At 44.3% G+C, this 20,071-nt stretch overlaps 1 protein-coding gene across 1 annotated transcript in view; it reads left to right on the top strand.

Moving 5' to 3' along the window:
- Positions 1-250: 250 nt before the first annotated feature.
- Positions 251-20,071, top strand: part of parga (poly (ADP-ribose) glycohydrolase a) — a 135,743-nt gene continuing 115,922 nt past the window's right edge. Inside the window, 3 exon segments of the mRNA XM_085970540.1 lie at positions 251-659; positions 8,106-8,172; positions 9,925-11,055. Of these exon segments, the coding sequence (XP_085826666.1) occupies positions 515-659; positions 8,106-8,172; positions 9,925-11,055 (1,343 nt within the window). The 5' untranslated portion in view covers positions 251-514.

The raw sequence follows: 20,071 nt of genomic DNA, 5'->3' as shown, positions 1-20,071 counted from the left end.
AACTACAAGCGCTGGGGATCGACGAGTGGAGAAGGACGGGCGAGCAAGGGGGGGCGATCCAAAAAGCCACAATGCCGGGGAGGCGGACGCGACAGGTTTTTAAAAAAAACAAATCGTCGACGGAATAAATGTTTGCTGAACGCCGGGTGATGGTTGTGGTGATCGCGGGGGTGAGCGGCGGCAGCGATCCCCCTCCATCCTTTCCCCCACCCGCCGCCGCCTGACTACCCGGGGGGGGTGGAGTGGAAACCTCAGCCCCGCGCGCTGCCATCGCGAGACTTGGCCGTCGGCTTGCCCTCCTGTCGCCGCCATCTTGGACTCGGCGCCGCCGCCGCCATTTTGAGGCGAATCGGCCTAGTGTCCCGAAGCCACGGTCGGAGCCTGATTCCAGGCGCTGGTCATGACAGGCGCCAGGCTGACCATCAAAAACACCTCCCCCCACCTTGCTTTACTTATTTTTTATGTGGGTGGGAATTGAATTATTTTAACTTTTTTTTACCCCTCTCTCTTCGTAATGAGTGCGGGGCCTGACTGCGAGCCCGTCAGGAAAAGGTTCAGGCTTGAAGTTTGCCCACGAGCGCCACGGCAGCTCTCCAACTCCTCCTCCGCCATCTGTCAGCCAGAGGGGGAAAGCACTGGCCTTTTAGTCCGCAGGAAAGGTCTGTAACCGGGCAAGGCCTGTCCCCTGCAGAGTCTTGCTTCACTTTTTTTGGCACATTCCTCCTGGACTGCCATGTCCATTCATTTCCAGGCAATTGCCATTTTATGAAAAGGAAGAAAGACTTGCATTTAGACAGCGCCTTTCACCACCTCCGGACGTCCCAAAGCGCTTTACCGCCGATGGCGTACATTTTTGAAGTGTAGTCACTGTTGTAATGTAGGAAACGCGGCACAATTTGTGCACAGCAAGCTCCCACAGACAGCAAAGTGATAATGACCGGATAATCTGTTTTAGTGATGTTGATTGAGGGATAAATACTGGCCCCTGGACACCTGGGCTAACTCCCCTTGTTACTCTTCGGCATAGTGCCGCGGTATCTTTTACGTCCACCTGAGAGGGCAGATGGGGGGGCCTCGGTTTTAACGTTTCATCCGAAAGACGGCACCTCCGACAGCGCAGCGGAACTCCCTCAGCACCGCACTGGAGTGTCAGCCTTCTGACTCCGAGGCGAGAGTGCTACCAGCTGAGCCACAGTTGACACTGCTGTAGCATTTAAAGAAAATAGGTGAAAAATTTAGGAAACAATCTGTACAGTTGTTGGGTAGGGTTGCCATCTCTGGTTGGACTTCTTCCTGAAGGTTTCACCTCTCCCCTCCAAAACAGCATTGTTTCCCATTTCCAGTCTATTTTTATAAATATTACAACAAAAACAACTTGCATTTATATAGCGCCTTTAACGCAGTAATACGTCCCAAGGCGCTTCACATGAGTATTGTAAAATGAAAAATTTGACATTGAGCCACATAAGGAGAAATTAGGGCAGGTAACCAAAAGCTTGGACAAAGAGGTAGGTTTTAAGGAGCGTCTTAAAGGGGGAAAGAGAGGCGGAGAGGTTTAGGAAGGGAATTCCAGAGCTTAGGGCCTAGGCAACAGAAGGCACGGCCACCAATGGATGAGCGATTATAATCAGGGATGCTCAAGAGGGCAAAGTTAGAGGAGCGCAGATAACTCGGGGGTGGTGTGGGGCTGAAGGAGATTACAGAGATAGGGAGGGGTGAGGCCATGGAGGGATTTGAAAACAAGGATGAGAATTTTGAAATCGAGGCATTGCTTAACCGGGAGCCAATGTGTGTCAGCGGGCACAGGGGTGATCTTCGAACGAGACTTGGTGCGAGTTAGGACAGAGGCAGCCAAGTTTTGGATCACCTCAAGTTTACGTAGGGTAGAATGTGGGAGGCCAGCCAGGAGTGCGTTGGAATAGTCAAGTCTAGAGGTAACAAAGGCATGGACGAGGGTTTCAGCAGCGGATGAGCTGAGGCAGGGGCAGAGACGAGCGATGTTACAGAGGTGGAAACAGGCGGTCTTAGTTATGCTGCGGATATGTGGACGGAAGCTCATTTCAGGGTCAAATATGACACCAAGGTTGCGAACAGTGTGGTTCAGCCGCAGACAGATGTTAGGGAGAGGGATGGAGTCAGTGGCTAGGGAACGGAATTTGTGGCGGGGACCAAAAACAATGGCTTCGGTCTTCCCAATATTTAATTGGAGAAAATTTCTGCTCGTCCAGAACTGTATGTCGGACAAGCAGTTTGACAATTCAGAGACCGTGGAGGGGTCGAGAGAAGCGGTGGTGAGGTAGAGCTGGGTGACGTCAGTGTGCGTGTGGAAACTGGTGCTGTGTTTTCGGATGATGTCGCCAAGCGGCAACATGTAAATGAGAAATAGGAGGGGGCCAAGGATCGATCCTTGGGGGACCCCAGAGGTAACGATGCGAGAGCGGGAAGAGAAACTGGTGCAGGTGATTCTCTGGCTACGATTAGATAGATAAGAATGGAACCAGGCGAGTGCAGTCCCACCCAGCTGGACAATGGTGGAGAGGCATTGAAGAAGGATGGAGGGGTCAACCGTGTCAAAGGCTGCAGACAAGTCGAGAAGGATGAGGAGGGATAATTTACCATTGTCACAGTCTCAAAGGATGTAATTTGTGACTTTGATGAGAGCCATTTCAGTACTGTGGCAAGGGCGGAAACCTGATTGGAGGGATTCAAACCTGGGATTGTGGGAAAGGTGGGCACGGATTTGGGAGGCAACAACACGTTCAAGGACTTTGGAGAGGAAACGGAGGTTGGAGATGGGGCGGTAGTTTGCAAGGACGGAGGGGTCAAGGGTTGCTTTTTGAGGAGAGTGATGATGACGGCCGATTTGAAGGAGAGGGGGACAGTACCCGAGGAGTGAGAACCGTTGACGATGTCAGCTAACATGGGAGCCAGAAAAGGAAGTTGGGTGGTCAGCAGTTTGGTGGGAATAGAGTCGAGGGAGCAGGAGGTGGGTCTCATGGACAAGATGAATGCGGAGAGGTCATGAGGGGAGATCGGAGAGAAACTGGAGAAAGATGTGAGTTCAGGGCTAGGGCAGTGGGGAACCTTGGAGGAAGTTTGGTAATAAAACTGTCCAAAGAAAATGAAACAATGCTCCTTTGATTGTTATCCTGGGTTGCTTGCAGCAAATGAATCTCTAATTCCTGGAAACTCCAGGAAAATCCTGAAGGCTGGTAGCCTCTATTGTTGAGTGTGGCAGGCAAAATCATTCCCATCAGTTAACTCTCCAGTCCCCCTGTTGCTTAGCCAGTTTCCTGCTCTTTTCTTGATTTACACGTACTCCTCTTCAGCAGCTGTCTTGTTGAGTTCATTCACAGATCCAGTTCTCCACTTTTGCTGCAAGAGGTGGCAGATTCTCAAGTTACCAAACCTACGTGAGAAGTTGTACTCTGACATTGTGGCTGCTTCCCTAGACATGCTTAAGCCATTTTTTTTTTCCTGAGTGTAAATGCCGTGCTCTGAGTCGGCGCTGCCGCAAAGCAAACTCTTGTCCAAAGTAACTGTTAAGGTTTGTTCCTGCTTTGTATGAATCCCCAGTGCTGTGCATCATCACCTGAGAGGATGAGTAACTGTTCCCAGGCATGTGTTAATGTTGCTATTGAGAAAGCTGAATGAGAGTGGGACATGTTAACTTGTGTTGTAATTCTTGTGCCATTTTTTCTTTTCTTATGTTTTCCTCTCTGTGGGTAGATGCTTGGCACTTCTCTGTGGCTGTGATTGTGAATTGTTACTTTGTATTGACATTTCTTTGAACGCATTGAGATATATTTATATTTCTCGAGGAGCAATTAAATGTACTTTTTAATTGTTTATGTATGAGATTTTGGTACCATGACTTAAAAACAATTTTAGTCAAGGCTACTGAATTACAGTTTACATTAAAAATGGACAGAATAAAGGAATTGAATCTACGAAATAAGGATACAAATTCTGGAATCCAATGTATGGAAACAGAATTTGGTTTATTCAATCATCATAAATTAGTAGTCCTAATTTCTGTGTGTTCATATATATTCTGATGAAAGTCATTCACATATATTTCATAGAAACATAGAAGATAGGAGCAGGAGTAGGCCATTCGGCCCCTCGAGCCTGCTCCGCCATTCAATGAGATCATGGCTGATCATCCAAACTCAGTACTCTGTCCCTGCTTTCTCCCCATATCCCTTGATCCCTTTAGCCTTAAGAAATATATCTAACTCCTTGAATATATTTAATGAATTGGCCTCAACTGCCTTCTGTGGTAGAGAATTCCACAGGTTCACCACTCTCTGGGTGAAGAAATTCCTCCTCATCTCTGTCCTAAATGGCTTACCCCTTATCTTTAGACTGTGACCCCCTGGTTCTGGACTCCCCCGCCATCAGGAACATTCTTCCTGCATCTAGTCTGTTTAGTCCTGTTAGAATTTTATAAGTTTCAATGAGATCCTCTCTCATCCTTCTAAACTCTAGTGAGTATAAGTCCAATCGACCCAATCTCTCCTCATACGTCATTCCTGCCATCCCAGGTATCAGTTCATGGAGCCAGTATACCTCCAGGTGTGCATTCATGTATATATTTTATGAGGCCCATGTACATTTGGATTGCACAGTGGCTGTGGGAAGAGTACATTGATGAAATTAGGTTAATGAATATTGTAACAATTTTTTTGACACAATCCCTTTTTTGAACAAATTTTAATTGAACCTGGAATCCAAATTGAAATCCCTATTGTCAAAATATTCAGTGAAATATCCGACATCTAAGCATCACACTCTCTAATCTATTTTGTCTTTAAAAAACATGTCTTGCTACCTTTCTCCTTGCCCCTCCTCTAATGATGGGTTCGACTCCTTCCTGTGCTGCAGTTGTTGGTTTTCTTGCGCTACCTCACGTTAGTGGCCATTTTTCATGTGTAAGCCAGACATTATTAACCAGGGGGACATAACAGCCAAGCACATGCCTGTCATCGCTTGCGTTCCATCCACGTGCATTTCCATCAGAAGTTGCTGGATAGTGATCAGGAGTGCAAACACGGTTAATTTTCTTTCCCTCTGTAACGGAAGGTCTCTGAATCCAGACACTTTAGCTAAGATCAGCTAACTTGACGGGGGGGGTGGGGGGGGTAATCAAACCTAGGACCTCCTACTGTGTGTGGTTCAGGGACTCGCTGGATAAACTTACTGAGCCATTGGGGAAGCCACACTGTATACTTGTAAGATAATTAAATCCTCAAGTTTTGTCGCTACTTTTTTCCACCTTAAAACATATACTACAACCTATGTTACTTCACACAAATGGCCATTATTCATATTCAAGCAAGACAGTGGGTTTTGCCAGGCTATTCAGCATTGGGCTGAGCCCAAGCCTGTCTTCAAGTAACATCCACCCACAAGCATTTCCAGTAGGAGTTGCTAGATTACAATCAGGAGTACGAATCATGGCTAAGTTTTCAGCGAGATCCATGGGTTTTTAGCCTCCAGTGGGCCAGCCAACGCAGCAGTTCTGGTGTATGTTGCTTCCCCAGCCATTGGTGAAGTTACGCATACCAGCCAAATATTCATGAACTGCGGCTTTAAAAGAATAAAGGATGTGCAAACTTACACTTGCAGTCAATTCGCAGTGGAACTGGCTGGTGTAGAAACCATGGCCCGGATTTTGCAGTGGTAAAGATGGCGAAACTGTCAGCATTCGCTGTCAATTGCTACTCTGAAACTGACAGCAACTTCAGGATTTAGCGCATGCGCAGATAAACGCGGAAATCCTGAAATTGCGGTCAGTCATTACCTGCTCCGCCACAGGTTGGGTGTGGAACTCCCCAGAGCCGGTAATCAATTCAAGCCACACTGAAGGATGAAAACTTCCCCTATTACACTGGAATAGCGCTGTTAAACCCCCTTGGAAAAGTTAAGCCTTGTTGAAAGAGATGTAACTAGATTTTTAACAGCGTATTGGCTGCTGAACAACCATTCTGGCCCTGAAAAACTAATTTTATATTTGTGGAATGTCAATGTTTCCATTAATGTGATTAAGAATTACATGGTTTTAAAGTTTGTTTATGATATTTCAGCTTCTACGTTAATCCTATGTGTATGTCCCAATCTTTATTTCACTCTCTAAAATTTAGAAGAAGTAAATTAGAATCTGTGCATTTTACTTCCTGGTTTGCTGTCTATGTGAATTCTTCAATGTGATTGGCTGCTCAGCCTGCTTGATGACATCACTGTTGCTGGACACTGGCGATTCGCTTGAATTGGCGCCAGATTCAAACAAAGGTCGCGAGAGGTGAAATTCACGCCACAGAGATCGCTAGATCTTTATGGGCAGCCTCCTTTGAGGTCAGCGCTGTTGCTTCGCCGCGGACTACAAATTCCAGGCCAGTGTTGCAGTATAAGCTTCTGCGGGCCCCGAGTGTGTGTTCCAGGCACTCTTGACTAAAGTGATTCCGCAATGTTAACATGCATCATTTTAGCACTGGTCATGGATGGGTCTCTAGACCTATTTGGTCTGTACGGCTCCACCTGCTGAGCTAGTGGGGTAAGACCTGACATTTTTCTTGCGTGTTCTATGTATTCATTAAGTGTTTGACAGTTTCTGACCTATGAGCCAGAACTACAACTTTGAGATGTTGGTGATGCTATTACATCAGCCAGTTTGACGTTAACCAAATGGTAGAAAAAGTGATTCCTCTAAAATATTGTCAGAAAAAAGATTTCAGACGGTTTACTAAGCACAGCCCTTGTTTGAAAATTGTCATTTTTCAGTTAGGCATAGTGCTACCAGAAGTTCAGTCTAAAAATTATTTGACGCCCCAATCTATATATACCTATATAATTAACATTTTTGTGCACATTGCTCTTTTCTGATTGGCTTAAACATTCCAGGAACCAATCAAGAAAGATTTTAAGACTGAGCACATCGCGCATAAAATTCTTTCCAAATCTCAGGTGTGTTTTCCACCTCTGATCTCTCTTTGTTTCTTTGTGTAACAAATAATTAACTTGCACAACATCCTACCACAATGCCATGGCGCAGAGATGCATGAGTATTAGGTGTCTGCTTTGGCTCAGTTGTCACACTGTCACCTCTTGAGTCAGGTTTGAGGGTTCACAGCCCAGTCCAGAAACTTGAGCACATAACTTGGGCTGACACTTAAGTGCAGCACTGATGGAGTGCTGCATTGTCGGAGGTGTCATCTTTCAGATGAGCAATTTTACCGAGGGCCCGTCTGCTGCTTACGCAGACGTAAAAGATCCTGTGGCACAATTCAAATAACAGCAGGGGAGTTCTAGTGTCCGAGCCAACATTTATCTCTTAATCAACACCACAAGAATAAATTAGCTAGTTATCTACACTTCAAAAGCAATTCATTGACTGAAGTATTTTGCGACACCCCGAGGTTTTACATAAATACATATTTTCTTTATTATTGTTGTGTACTAACTATTGTTGAATTTACTGGAATTGGATGCTTATTCTATGTAGGAGTTGCTGTAAATGAAATGTAAAACAATCAGTTGAAAATAATGTATAGAATGGAAAGGTACAAAATGCCTGACCATGCGCTGCTCAGGCATGAGGTAATGTCTTGATCTTAAAAAAGACATTGGAATTGGGAAATAACACACAAATAGGCAAGTGCACCCCTGAATGAGTAGAAGTCTGAAAAGAATTGTTTCAGTCCAGACAAGTACCCTTTCTGAGATGTATAAATATAGGGGGAAATTAGGAAAAAAGTGCACATCAAGAATAGGAAATGAAGAGGAGATGATCAGCATGGATTAAACATTTGGTTCTGGACTACCTGAATGGTACTGTTGTATTATTTCCAATGTTAAGCTGTGCGGCCGCGCAGTGGCCTGGAGGTCCCGCGCAGGCCGCTCACTGGCTTTACAATGGTAATAACTGCGCATACGCGAAAAATTGAATGGGCCGCGCAGCCAGTTAAAGGGCCTGCGCGCCCCCACCCCCCCCCCCCCCCCAAAAAAAAAATTACAGGGAACATTGCACAGTACCTTTTTCAATTTTTAAAATTGAAATTTGAAATCATGAATTGTGCGTTGACGTATGTTTTGATATTTTGCAGGCCAAAAACAAAAGTGGGCAAATGTAGCGACAGACAAATGTACAGATTTAAAGATGGACCAAGCCAGGTATAATTCTCGATTTATAGTATGTATTGCATGTAGTGTAATAACTCTTGTTGTGCAGTCATAGAGTGTGGTGCAGACAAAATAGTTATCTTTCTATGTTTCTATATATCTGCAGCTACAGGCTGCTCCCCAGTGTACAGGATCCACGGCCTACCAATAATGCCGACTCGCTGACTCTTTCCCCCAATGATAACCTCTGATGATAATATGAATGAGAGATGAGCTTTTCTAACACGCTGCTTTTCAGAAACACTGAAAAGACGAACACGCGAGAGAGTACGAGGGTAAAGATGAAAGAAAGGAAGAGAAAGAGGATGAAAGAAATGAGCTTGAGAAACTTGTATTTTGAACTGACCCACGGGTACGATAGTCCAGTGGTAATGAGTTCAAATCCTACCATGACAAGTTGTGAGATAATGGCCCAGTAATTCGGGTCCCAACGAGTGAGTACGGACGGGGTACTCATGCGTGAGCCCGATGGAAGTGCCGGTTTTCAGCATGCATGGAAAACCGGCATTTCCTTTCCTCTGAACCAAGGGGTTCAGAGGTCGAACACGTGCACGCAGGATTCTGCGCGGGCGCGCTGAAATTCCTTTTTTTTAAAAGGTTTGCCCGTGCGTGAAGGCCTCAACTTTTTACGAATGAAGAAAGCAGACGTAAGGACTTAGTTTTAAAAGGTAAGTGGTCTAATAATTAAAGTTAGAATTTTTTTTCCACAGGTTTATTATTTTTAAAGACTTTACAGTAAGGTAAGTGTATTTTTAGACCCAAATTCGTAAAAAAAAAAATTCAGAAATTTGAATAATTGTTTAAAATAGTTTTCTCCAGTTATTATTAGTTCATTTAATTAGTGGGATGTTTTTTTAACTTTTATTTGAAGTTTAAGTAGTTTTGGGTGCCCGGAGTTTTCATGAGTTTGACAGTTCTTACTATCAAACTCATGAATGAACTTTTGCAATCTCCGATTGGTTGCCCAGTGCTCACGTGATCCCAGCCGGCTCATCGAACTAACTACGCCTCTGGATCATGCACGCACAGCGCGCCGGGAGCTGAACCGGGCCACTGACAGGAAATCCACGCGGGGCCAGGCTTCAACTGTCGGCGCGCTATGTAAGTGTAGGTCGGGGGCTTGCACCCGCGGGAAGCCCCCGACACCAATTTCTGGGCCAATAAATCTCACAATTTGTGGGTTGGCATCAGATAAAATGATGACAAAAGCTGTTATATTGTCATATAACCCAACTGATTCACCAACGTCTGTCCTTGTGTGATACCAACCCTACACCATCTGCAATTGACTCTAAATGCCCTCAAGGCAGCTAGGGATAAACTAACAGGATGTTGGTCATGATTAAAGTGAGCTGGGGATCAGAGCGAAGCTTTGAAACCACAGTCTTGGACTCTTCGCTTGGGACCCCCCCAAATGGGATTCTTGACAGGCAGTTTCCCCCAGGGCATTTGGTTAGGTATGGTGTGTCTCTTTCCACAGAACTCAAACGCATCTCCTTTTGGACAATCCTAGAATCAGCAAGGAGTATCCATGGATTAAACTATTGCTCTCTAACTGTGGAGGATGCAGTGGTGTTCAGTTTTTGGGAACGTGCGGGGGGAGGGGGGTGGTGGTAAAGTGGTAAACGATAGAAAATGTAAAAAAAGTGATTCAGTTTAACAGAGGGTGATCAATTTAACAAGTTCACATTTATATGTATTTAAAAAGTTGCTCCTTCATCTCAACATTGTATTCTTTTGCAGCACCAAACAAACACTGCAAGTCAAAGATGGAGGATCGGAAGAAGCTTTGAATGAGAGTGAAAACATGGATATTCAGACAGTTCAGTATATGCAGCAGAGCAGTATGTTGAATACTTCAGAAAACGAGTCCAAAAATAGTAAAACAACAGAGTACTGTGAGTCCGAAGAGAAGACTAAAAAACAGCAAGGGAAAAATCCCTTTGGTTCAGAGGCTGAGAAATTTGAACAGACCACCACCAAAAGTGTGGACAGACGCACTTCTGAAGGTGATAGAGATAACCAAAAAGCATCATGTACTAAAGTGGAAAGTTCTGGTTCTGGAGAAAACCGTAAGAGCATCATCCCGGACAAAAAAAAGTGCAAGACGCTTGAGGAATGGGTAATAAAACCTTCGGAGACAAAAGGTTCAAGGAATACCATGGCCACTCAAGCTGGTGAGATAGCCATGGTTAAAGAGGACCAGCACATCAAAGACCTTGAGGACCAGCACATCAAAGACCTTGAGGACCAGCACATCAAAGACCTTGAGGACCAGCACATCAAAGACCTTGAGGCCCCAAACTCGATTGAAGATCCATTTGATGAGATGTATGTTGTCCCTGAGAGTCCGCTTTCTGATTCTAGCTGCGAGCAATGTATGCCTGGCCCAAGTGGAACTGAAAAGCAAGATAGTGGGAAGAGAGACACAGGCGATTGCCTCTCTGTTAAGAAAGGGACTGAGTCTGTCTTCCCTATGCAAGTAGATACTTCAGGGAATAGTTCCCATGAATCTGAGACTGAACATGTTTGTTTATCAGCCAAAGTTTCAGAAGGTCTGAAGGACACCTCCCTTACCCAGAAGGCTGACTGTGTTAATACTTACTCTGGCAATAAAAAAGATGAAGAAATGATGGAAGTGGACGAAGACACAAAATGTCATTGTGAGGATCCATTCTTAAAGGCACAGCCTAAAGCATTTTGTGGTTTAAAGGATGGAACACATGAAGCACTGAAGCCAGAGCAGAAAATAAACCCATCGACTAGTTCATCTTCACAGCCGGGGAATCCGAAGGGTCCTTCAAAGATGCCGACAAAAATCACTGATCATTTTGAGTACCTGGACAGGAAGCCACAAAGGATACGTGACAAAAGGTACAGTTCTTCTTTTAATTTTTCCATGTTCCAGAGATCCATGTGTACAGAGAAAATCTCAGCAGTGACTGAGAGGAGCAGTTCCTCCACAAGTGCGTCAGGCCTGCAATGGCTTAACAAGTTTATCCAGGGAGCTGCTGAGCCCCACAGACGAGAGAGGTTTCTATTTCCACTCTGAACTGACGTAATTCATCTCAACCAGGGTGATGGTGAGGACGCTGCAATTAGCTTCAGTGCCCCTTAGAGAGTGGAAAATCAGCCAGGGTTCCCATTCCTGTTTGCTTAAACAACACACTTGCTATGAATTTGCATGTGGACATCTAGTGAGGACAGGCTCTGGCTCGGCTGCGATTTCCCACTCATTCCGACAGGCATTGTAGACTAGAGTATAAACCATGGCCTTCGTGGTAAGGTGTTAGAGAGTGACTGTGGGACTATACCTCCGCAAGGTGTCACTAACTTCAGTAAAAGGAGAAAGAAAATGTCTATTATTTACCAAAAAGATATGCAAGATCTGTAATTGGTCACGTAGCTTTTCTTTAGGCGGGAAAGCACGTCAGAAGGTATACTGTCTGAGATTTTGTGTGTGTGTGTGTGTGAATCCTGGTAGAACCTTTTAATACATCTTCCAAAAAATTCTGCAATGTTACATTCCATTTTGTTAGATATGTGGTGACTAGCTGTTTTTGATTTTTTTTCTTCATGTGTAGCATCTTCTATGTATTGACGTGACCAGTTATATCAGTGCATGTATCACATTTTATCATGTTGCGCCACTCATATCCATAGTGTTATCTTTTACTATCCAAGTTTCAACATGCATCACTGTGCTTGTGTTAAATAATTAATGAGGTCATACTGTGACTTAAATGGCAATGACAAAGTTGCTGCATGCAGTATAACATAATTGAAGTAGAGTACTGTATTGGCTATAAGTAGAGTTTAATACAGTAGAAGGTTAGGAAATGATCTACTAATGCCAATCCGGGGACTGAATAGAGCAGCTCTCATCCCTGTACCATGAGTGTGAATAGAGCATTGTTGGGGTAGTTGTGTGAGCGAAAGTTTGAGCAATGTTGCTTTAGTTACTGGTGGAAGCAGGTTCACGGTACAGTATTACCAACAGTTTGGCATCAAGTTCAGTCTTGCATAATTTTTTTTTATATTCGTTTATGGGCTGCAGAACACCCAGCCTCTGACCTGCTCTTGTTGCCACAGTATTTATGTGGCTGGTCCAGTTAAGTTTCTGGTCAATGGTGACCCCCCCCAGGATGTTGATGGTGGGGGATTTGGCAATGGCAATACCTCAAGGGGGAGGTGGTTAGACTCTTGCTTGTTGGAGATAGTCACTGCCTGGCACTTCTGTGGCGCGAATGTTACCTGTCACTTGTCCAGGTCTTGTTGCATGCGGGCATGGACTGTTTCATTAACTGAGGAGTTGTGAATGGCGCTGAACACTGTGCAGTCATCAGTGAACATCCCCATTTCTGACCTTATGTTGGAGGGAAGGTCATTGATGAAGCAGCTGAAGATGGTTGGGCCTAGGATACTGCCCTGAGGAACTCCTGCCGCAATGTCCTCAGGCTGTGATGATTGACCTTCAACCACCACAACCATCTTCCTTTGTGCTAGTTATGACTCCAGCCAGTGGAGCTTTTTCCCCCCCCGATTCCGATTGACTTCAGTTTTACTAGGGCTCCTTGATGCCATACTCGGTCAAATGCTGCCTTGATGTCAAGGGCAGTCACTCTCACCTCACCTCTGGAATTCAGCTCCTTTGTGCATGTTTGGACCAAGGCTGTAATGAGGTCGGAACCCAAACTGGGCATTTGTGAGCAGGTTATTGGTGAGTAAGTGCCGCTTGATAGCACTGTCGACGACACCTTCCATCACTTTGCTGATGATTGAGAGTAGACTGATGGGGCGGTAATTGGCCGGATTGGATTTGTCCTGCTTTTTGTGGACAGGACATACCTGGGCAGTTTTCCACATTGTCAGATAGATGCCAGTGTTGTAGCTGTACTTGAACAGCTTGGCTAGAGGCGCGGCTAGTTCTGGAGCACAAGTCTTCAGAGCACGATAGCCGGGATGTTGTCAGGACCCATAACCTTTGCTGTATCCAGTGCGCTCAGCCATTTCTTGATATCATGTGGAGTGAATTGAATTGGCTGAAGACTGGCTTCTGTGATGGTGGGGACCTCAGGAGGAGGCCAATATGGATTATCCACTTGGCACTTCTGGCTGAAGATGGTTGCAAATGCTTCAGCCTTGTCTTTTGCACTCACGTGCTGGGCTCCACCATCACTGAGGATGGAGATATTCATGGAGCCTCCTCCTCCCATTAGTTGCTTAATGGTCCACCACCATTCACGACTGGATGTGGCAGGACTGCAGAGCTTTGATCTGATCCGTTGATTGTGGGATCGCTTAGCCCTGTCTATAGCATGCTGCTTCTGCTTTTTAGCATGCATGTCCTGTGTTGTAGCTTCCCCAGGTTGGCACCTCATTTTTAGGTACACCTGGTGCTGCTCCTGGCATGCTCTTCTACACTCCTTATTGAACCAGGGTTAGTCCCCTGGCTTGATGGTAATGGTAGAGTGAGGCATTTGCCGGGCCATGAGGTTACAGACTGTGGTGGAATACAATTCTGCTGATGGCCCACAGCGCCTCATGAATGTTCAGTTTTGAGCTGGTAGATCTGTTCTGAATCTATCCCATTTAGCACGGTGGTAGTGCCACACAACACGATGGAGGGTGTCCTCAGTGTGAAGACGGGACTTCGTCTCCGCAATGACTGTGCGGTGGTCATTGCTACCAGTGCTGTCATGGACAGATGCATCTGCGACGGGTAGATTGGTGAGGACGAGGTCAAGTCGGTTTTTCCCTCGTGTTGGTTCTCTCACCACCTGTAGCAGGCCCAGACTGGCAGTTATGGCCTTTAGGACTCGGCCAGTAGCGGTGCTACCGAGCCACTCTTGGTGATGGACATTGAAGTCCCCCACCCAGAGTACATTCTGTGCCCTTGCTACTCTCCGTGCTTCTTCTAAGTGGTGTTCATCAGCTGAGGGAGGGCGGTAGGTGGTAATCAGCAGGAGGTGTCCTTGCCCATGCTTGACCTGAAACCGTGAGACTTCATGGGGTCCGGAGTCAATGTTGAGGACTCCCAGGGCCACTCCTTCCTGATTGTATACCACCCCTGGTGGGTCTGTCCTGCCGGTGGGACAGGACATACCCAGGGATGGTGATGGAGGAGTTTGGGACACTGGCTGAAAGGTATGATTCTGTGAGTATGACTATGTCAGGCTGTTGCTTGACTAGTCTGTGGGACAGCGCTCTCAATTTTGGCACAGGTTCCCAGATGTTGGTGAGGAGGACTTTGCAGGGTTGACTGGGCTGGGTGTGTCGTTGCCGTGTCCGTAGCCGGTGCCGAGTGGTCCGTCTGGTTTCATTTTTATCATTTTGTTTCGGAGCGGTTTGTTACAACTGAGTGTCTTGCTAGGCCATTTCAGAGGGAGTTACTAGACAACCGCATTGCTGTGGGTCTGGAGTCACACGTAGGCCAGACCAGGCAAGGACGGCAGATTTCCTTCCCTAAAGGACATTAGTGAACCAGATGGGTGTTTACAACAATCCGGTAATTTCATGGTCACCATTACTGACACTAGCTTTTTATTCCAGATTTATTTAATTAACTGAATTTAAATTCCCCAGCTGCTGTGGTGGGGTTTGAACTCTCATTTTTGGATCATTAGTCCCGGCCTCTGGATTACACAGCCAGTAACATTACCACTACGCTACCGTAGCAGGAAATTAAAAAAGAGCTTTAATATATTGCTGTGGTCTTCTGATAAGTTTAAAGTGGATCACTAACCACTTTAGAATTCAAAACGTTATCACAATTCAGTAAACTTCGTACAGAATATGCTAAGGTCAGATTTAAAAAAATTGAATCTTAAACCATTTATTCTGAAAGTTCTTTGTTTCTCAGTATAGGACCTATTAATGACATCTAGTAATAATACCCGTCAATATCATTTAAGTTGACCAAGCTTTTAGTCATTTCTCCTAATACTAGCTTGGTGCCTGTTTTTTCCCTTAGTTTTTGTGAAGCCCCTTGTAATGTTCATCTACATTAATCATGCAATATAAACATGTTGTTGACCTAGTAGTGCTTCACTGTTAGCAATAACTTTTAGCAAGGTACTTAGCCTGTAATGCAATACAAGTAAGTAGAAGTCTTTCTACCAAGTATTTTGATCTATGTGGAGTTGAGTGGATAGTAAGTTGACCTTAAAACATGGCAATATTTTTGGCGTTTGGTGATTAATTGTGGACTATCTTCCTGTTTTAAAAATGCTTGTGCATGGACACTTTATTTGAAGTGTCAACAGCAGTGTCCCACCTTGTGTCCTGTTAGTCAGTAAATCTGGACAGTGAATCCCAGCCGAGACCATTTTTATTGGTGAAACCAGGTGGGAGTGAAGTTAGTAAGTAAATGGAAGGAAGGCAATCTTGCCCTACATACCCCTCCCATCTGCCCAGAAATCGCTGAAGCCAACTGCAGTGTCCCTAACCCTCTGCAGCTGGGATCAGCTAACCTGGTGCTGAGCATGGATCAGATCTGTGACTTTTCAGATATGTATGGCCCAGTAGATTAGGTGGTGCATTTACCCATTTAAACTAGAGTAGGTGGTGCATTTACCCAGTGTAAGCTCCCACAAACAGCAATGTGATAATGACCAGATAATCTGTTTTTGTTATGTTGGTTGAGGGATAAATATTAGCCGGGACACTGGGTAAATGCACCTCTGGTCATTATCACATCGCTGTTTGTGGGACCTTGCTGTGCGCAAATTGGCTGCCGCGTTTCTCACATTACAACAGTGACTCCACTTCAAAAGTACTTCATTAACTGTAAAGCGCTTTGAGACGTCCAGTGGTAGTGAAAGGCGCTATATAAATGCAAGTCTTTCTTTCTTAAACCATCCAGAATATTCCCAGCTTATTGTATTGTAAGTTAATTAAACCACACCAAATGTTTTGTGATTCTAAACATAAATAATTTACAATAAATGGGAGACTTCAAAAGTGATACTTTGCAGTATTTGATTATTGTACTTTTTAAAAAGTAGTGTAGCTTTATGACTGATTTCCTCCTCGTATGGCTAGTAAAATGTTACTTAGCTAGCGTTCCACATGTGGTTGTGTTTATGTTCTTCTCATTTAACTTTTGTGTTATCAGTAATATATAGCTCAACTGTATTAAAATTTGGAAGATTAGGATAGCTCAAAGATCTACAAGTGAAACAAAAGGAGTGCGCACGCTAACATTCATCCACTGATCTCTCGTACTTTGGTTGATTGGGTTTGCTTTGGAAACAGGAAGCAGGAAGCCAACAGTGGCTGTTTGTTCCTATGTGTGTGGAGCTGATTTGCTGAACGAATTGAAGGAGTTGGTGACTGTGCACAGACAGGCCTGTTCCTGCAGTGCAGCTGGCCGAGCTGCTCTGCCAATTAGCTGACTTTTACTTCAGCTGCAAGTTGGGCAACTGAGTGAAAGGGATCTTTTAATGCAGAATTTAATGCTGCTGTATTGTGTGTTTTGTGATCATGAAGGTTTGTCGAAAATGCTGTGAAACTGTGCTGTTGGTTTAGTTGTTGCAGTGGGTGCTGTAGTTTTGTTGAATTTGCTAGGTTATCAGATAGTTGCGAACAGTTCTGTGAATCTGCCTGTAATGTACTGTGTCGAAGGCACACAAAAAAACATTCCTACTTTTGCACAATGCCATCACTTCATTTAAGTACTGTAGAAGGGTTTAGGAGAGTGCTTTCTTGTAAAGAATTGTGCTGTAGATGTTTAAGGAGTTTTTCGTGAGATACGTTCTATTGCTGCTCTGGCTGCATCAACTATTATAAATGGAGTTGAATGAAAAATTGCACCAGGAAAAAAAGTTATATTGCAGGATTAGTGCACAATATCGTGTCTTTTATCCTAGCTTTCTCCAGTCAGGCCAGGATCCTAAGAAGTAAAATTCTTTTTCCCAGTTGAACACTGAAGAACAAATCGTGTGGAAATGTAAAACCACAGCAACTGTGAAATGACTGGACTGATTAAGAATTTTCTACATGTATGCCATTGATTTTTGTTTCTTCCCCAGAAGCTGGAAATGAAAGTAAAAGTAACATGGCAGTGCTCAGTTTTACTTCACAACCACAATTTGTTGTATTATCTTGCATAGCAGGGTGAGGTCGCAAACATTCTGACGCGGGATCTGCTTTGGCACTGTTCCTGGTAGACAGAGGATACAGGAATACTTCAATGGACGATATATTCTGCCAATTAAGTTTAGCTGTGTGCAATTTGATTGTCCTTATTTTTGAAGTGCAGTCACTTGTTATCTAGGCAAGTGCAGCGACCAAATGGCACAGCAAGGCCCCACTAACAACAAATGAGATGAATAGCTAGTTATTAGATTTGTTTTAAAATGTAGTACACAAGGCAAGTTGTGAAATGTAGTACACAGTATTGTGTTCTCTTGGAAGCATGTTGAAAGGTTTCCTTGTACAGTCCCCAACACTTAGAACATCCATGCTTATCATGGGTAGCTGCCTATATCGGGCAGCTAGCGCTTAATTGCCAGTGCCATAGGAGCCAGTTGCAAAGGAGTCGCTTCTAATGCACGCCAGCTATTACAGGCAGTGGTTATTGTTAGAGGTAGAGATAACTCCCCTGCTCCTCTAAGAAATAGTGCCATGGGATCTTTTACGTCCACCTGAGGAGGCAGACGGGGCCTCGGTTTAATGTTTCATCTGAAAGATGGCACCCCCAATGGTGCAGCACTCCCTCAGTACTGCACTGGAGTGTCAGCCTAGATTTCTGTACACAAGTCTCTGGAGTGGGACTTGAACCCACAACCTTCTGACTCGGAGGCGAGCGTGCTGCCCACTGAGCCACGGCTGACATTGTTGTACATTTTTTAAACTGACGTGCAAAACTTTTATTACAGAGACAAGCATTTAAGTAACCGTGCATACATCAGTTTTACCATCCACTTCTTATAGCGGGAAAATCATGTTAACACCAACGTGCCCGCTATAAGCGGTGGGGGCTGTACTTACTGTCGGATGATTAAAGTGGTGTCCAAACTACTGGAGAACAAACTGAGAATAACAGCTGTGCTATAATGTGCCATTTATTTAACATGTTGGGAACTCTTTTAGATGGTAAATACTATTTTTGCATGAAAAGTCAGATGTTAAATGTAAACTTTTGCTTTTGGCCATGCACAGATTAGGTTATTAAGTGCATTTTTACGTTCCCTCCCCCCTCCCTTGAGAAGGGATGGAGCTGTTCAACAAAGTTTCAGGTGGCTGGCCCCTAGTGAAATCTGTTGTTCAGCCAGCCTAATTAGAAACAAAAAATGTACAGTCGGTTTCATTTGGAAGCTGTTTGTCCAAAGCTTGTGCATGATGCTTCCAGTATGTGGCAGTACAGTGCAGGAGAGCTGTAGCTATTGCATTGTTTTATAATTAGCTTAATAAGCCTCCAAAATTTGATCTAATTGGTGTATTTTGTTAAAATATTCTTCCTTTCAGCAGAACAAATGCACCGTCTAAATTTCATAAACAATAAGATATGTTGTTTAGTTCTGAGGAAAGACGAGCAGAATACACATAGTCAGCCACTTCAGGTAGTCTGGTATCCCAGTTAGTATAACCGATGCTGTTTTGCCCCTCTGCTCCCCACTTGTGAGTTATTGATAAAAATATTAAAAAGTTTACATTAGTGCCACTTTTCTTAAAATATTTATTTTTGTGTTCTGTATCTGCAATAAACTCATTCTAGGAATGTCTTTCCCCGTCTGCAATTGCTTCGTGCTCATGCGTTTAGTTGTGGTATTATCCTATGTTGAATGTCGAATTGTGTACATCATTCGTACTTTCCTCATTCACCATTTTTTGTAGATTTTCAGTAACCATTCCAAATTGCTCTGCTAATTTTCTCCAAATAATTTCCTCAGGATGATTTTACTCCAATTTAAATACTTATCATCAAAGACCTCAGTATATGCCAATATAACTATATGTCACCATAAAGAATTCTCTCTGCATTTTCAGCACTGACTGCTAAGTAAGCACTTTTTCCTTAGTTGTGGCTGAGAATTTTTATTTAGAGAACTATAGTACAGATATTCTGTGTCTAACTGCACTTAGTTTTGCCAGTTATAAAATACTACCTGACAGTTGTAAAATGGGATTAAAATGTGCAGGATTATGAGTAGCACCGGAGCAGCAATTCATCAATGGGCTGAAATTTATGGTGGGTAATAACAGCGAACTAACAGTGTTCGCTGTTATTACCCCTTTGAAGTTGACCGCAACTTAAGGATGTAGCGCATGCGCATCTAAATGCGGAAATCCTGAAGTTGCGGTCAGTCATTCACTGCCCACCCCCATAGCCGGCAATCAGTGAAACTGACGAAAACATAGAAGATAGGAGCAGGAGTAGGCCATTCGGCCCCTCGAGCCTGCTCCGCCATTTAATGCGATCATGGCTGATCATCCAAACTCCGTACCCTGTCCCATATCCCTTGATCCCTTTAGCCTCAAGAAATATATCCAACTCCTTCTTGAATATATTTAATGAATTGGCCTCTACTGCCTTCTGTGGCAGAGAATTCCACAGGTTCACCACTCTCTGGGTGAAGAAATTCCTCCTCATCTCTGTCCTAAATGGCTTACCCCTTATCCTTAGACTGTGAGCCCTTGTTCTGGACTCCCCCGCCATCGGGAACAGCCTTCCTGCATCTAGTTTTTTATAGAATTTTATAAGTTTCAATGAGATCCCCTCTCATTCTTCTAAACTCTAGCGAGTATAAGCCTAATCGACCCAATCTCTCCTCATACGTCATTCCTGCCATCCCAACTTGGGCTTTTCCGCGGTAATATCCCTGTTAAATACCCTATTAAAAGTTAGGCCTCGTTGGGTTAGGTGTAACTGGGGTTTTAACAGCGT

This window comes from Somniosus microcephalus, chromosome 29 (genome assembly GCF_052327205.1).
Source record: "Somniosus microcephalus isolate GS21.2 chromosome 29, FLI_Smic_1.0, whole genome shotgun sequence".
NCBI lineage: Eukaryota > Metazoa > Chordata > Chondrichthyes > Squaliformes > Somniosidae > Somniosus > Somniosus microcephalus.
The sequence above is the reverse complement of the archived record's forward strand: the minus strand, read 5'-3'. Positions and strand labels throughout refer to the sequence as shown.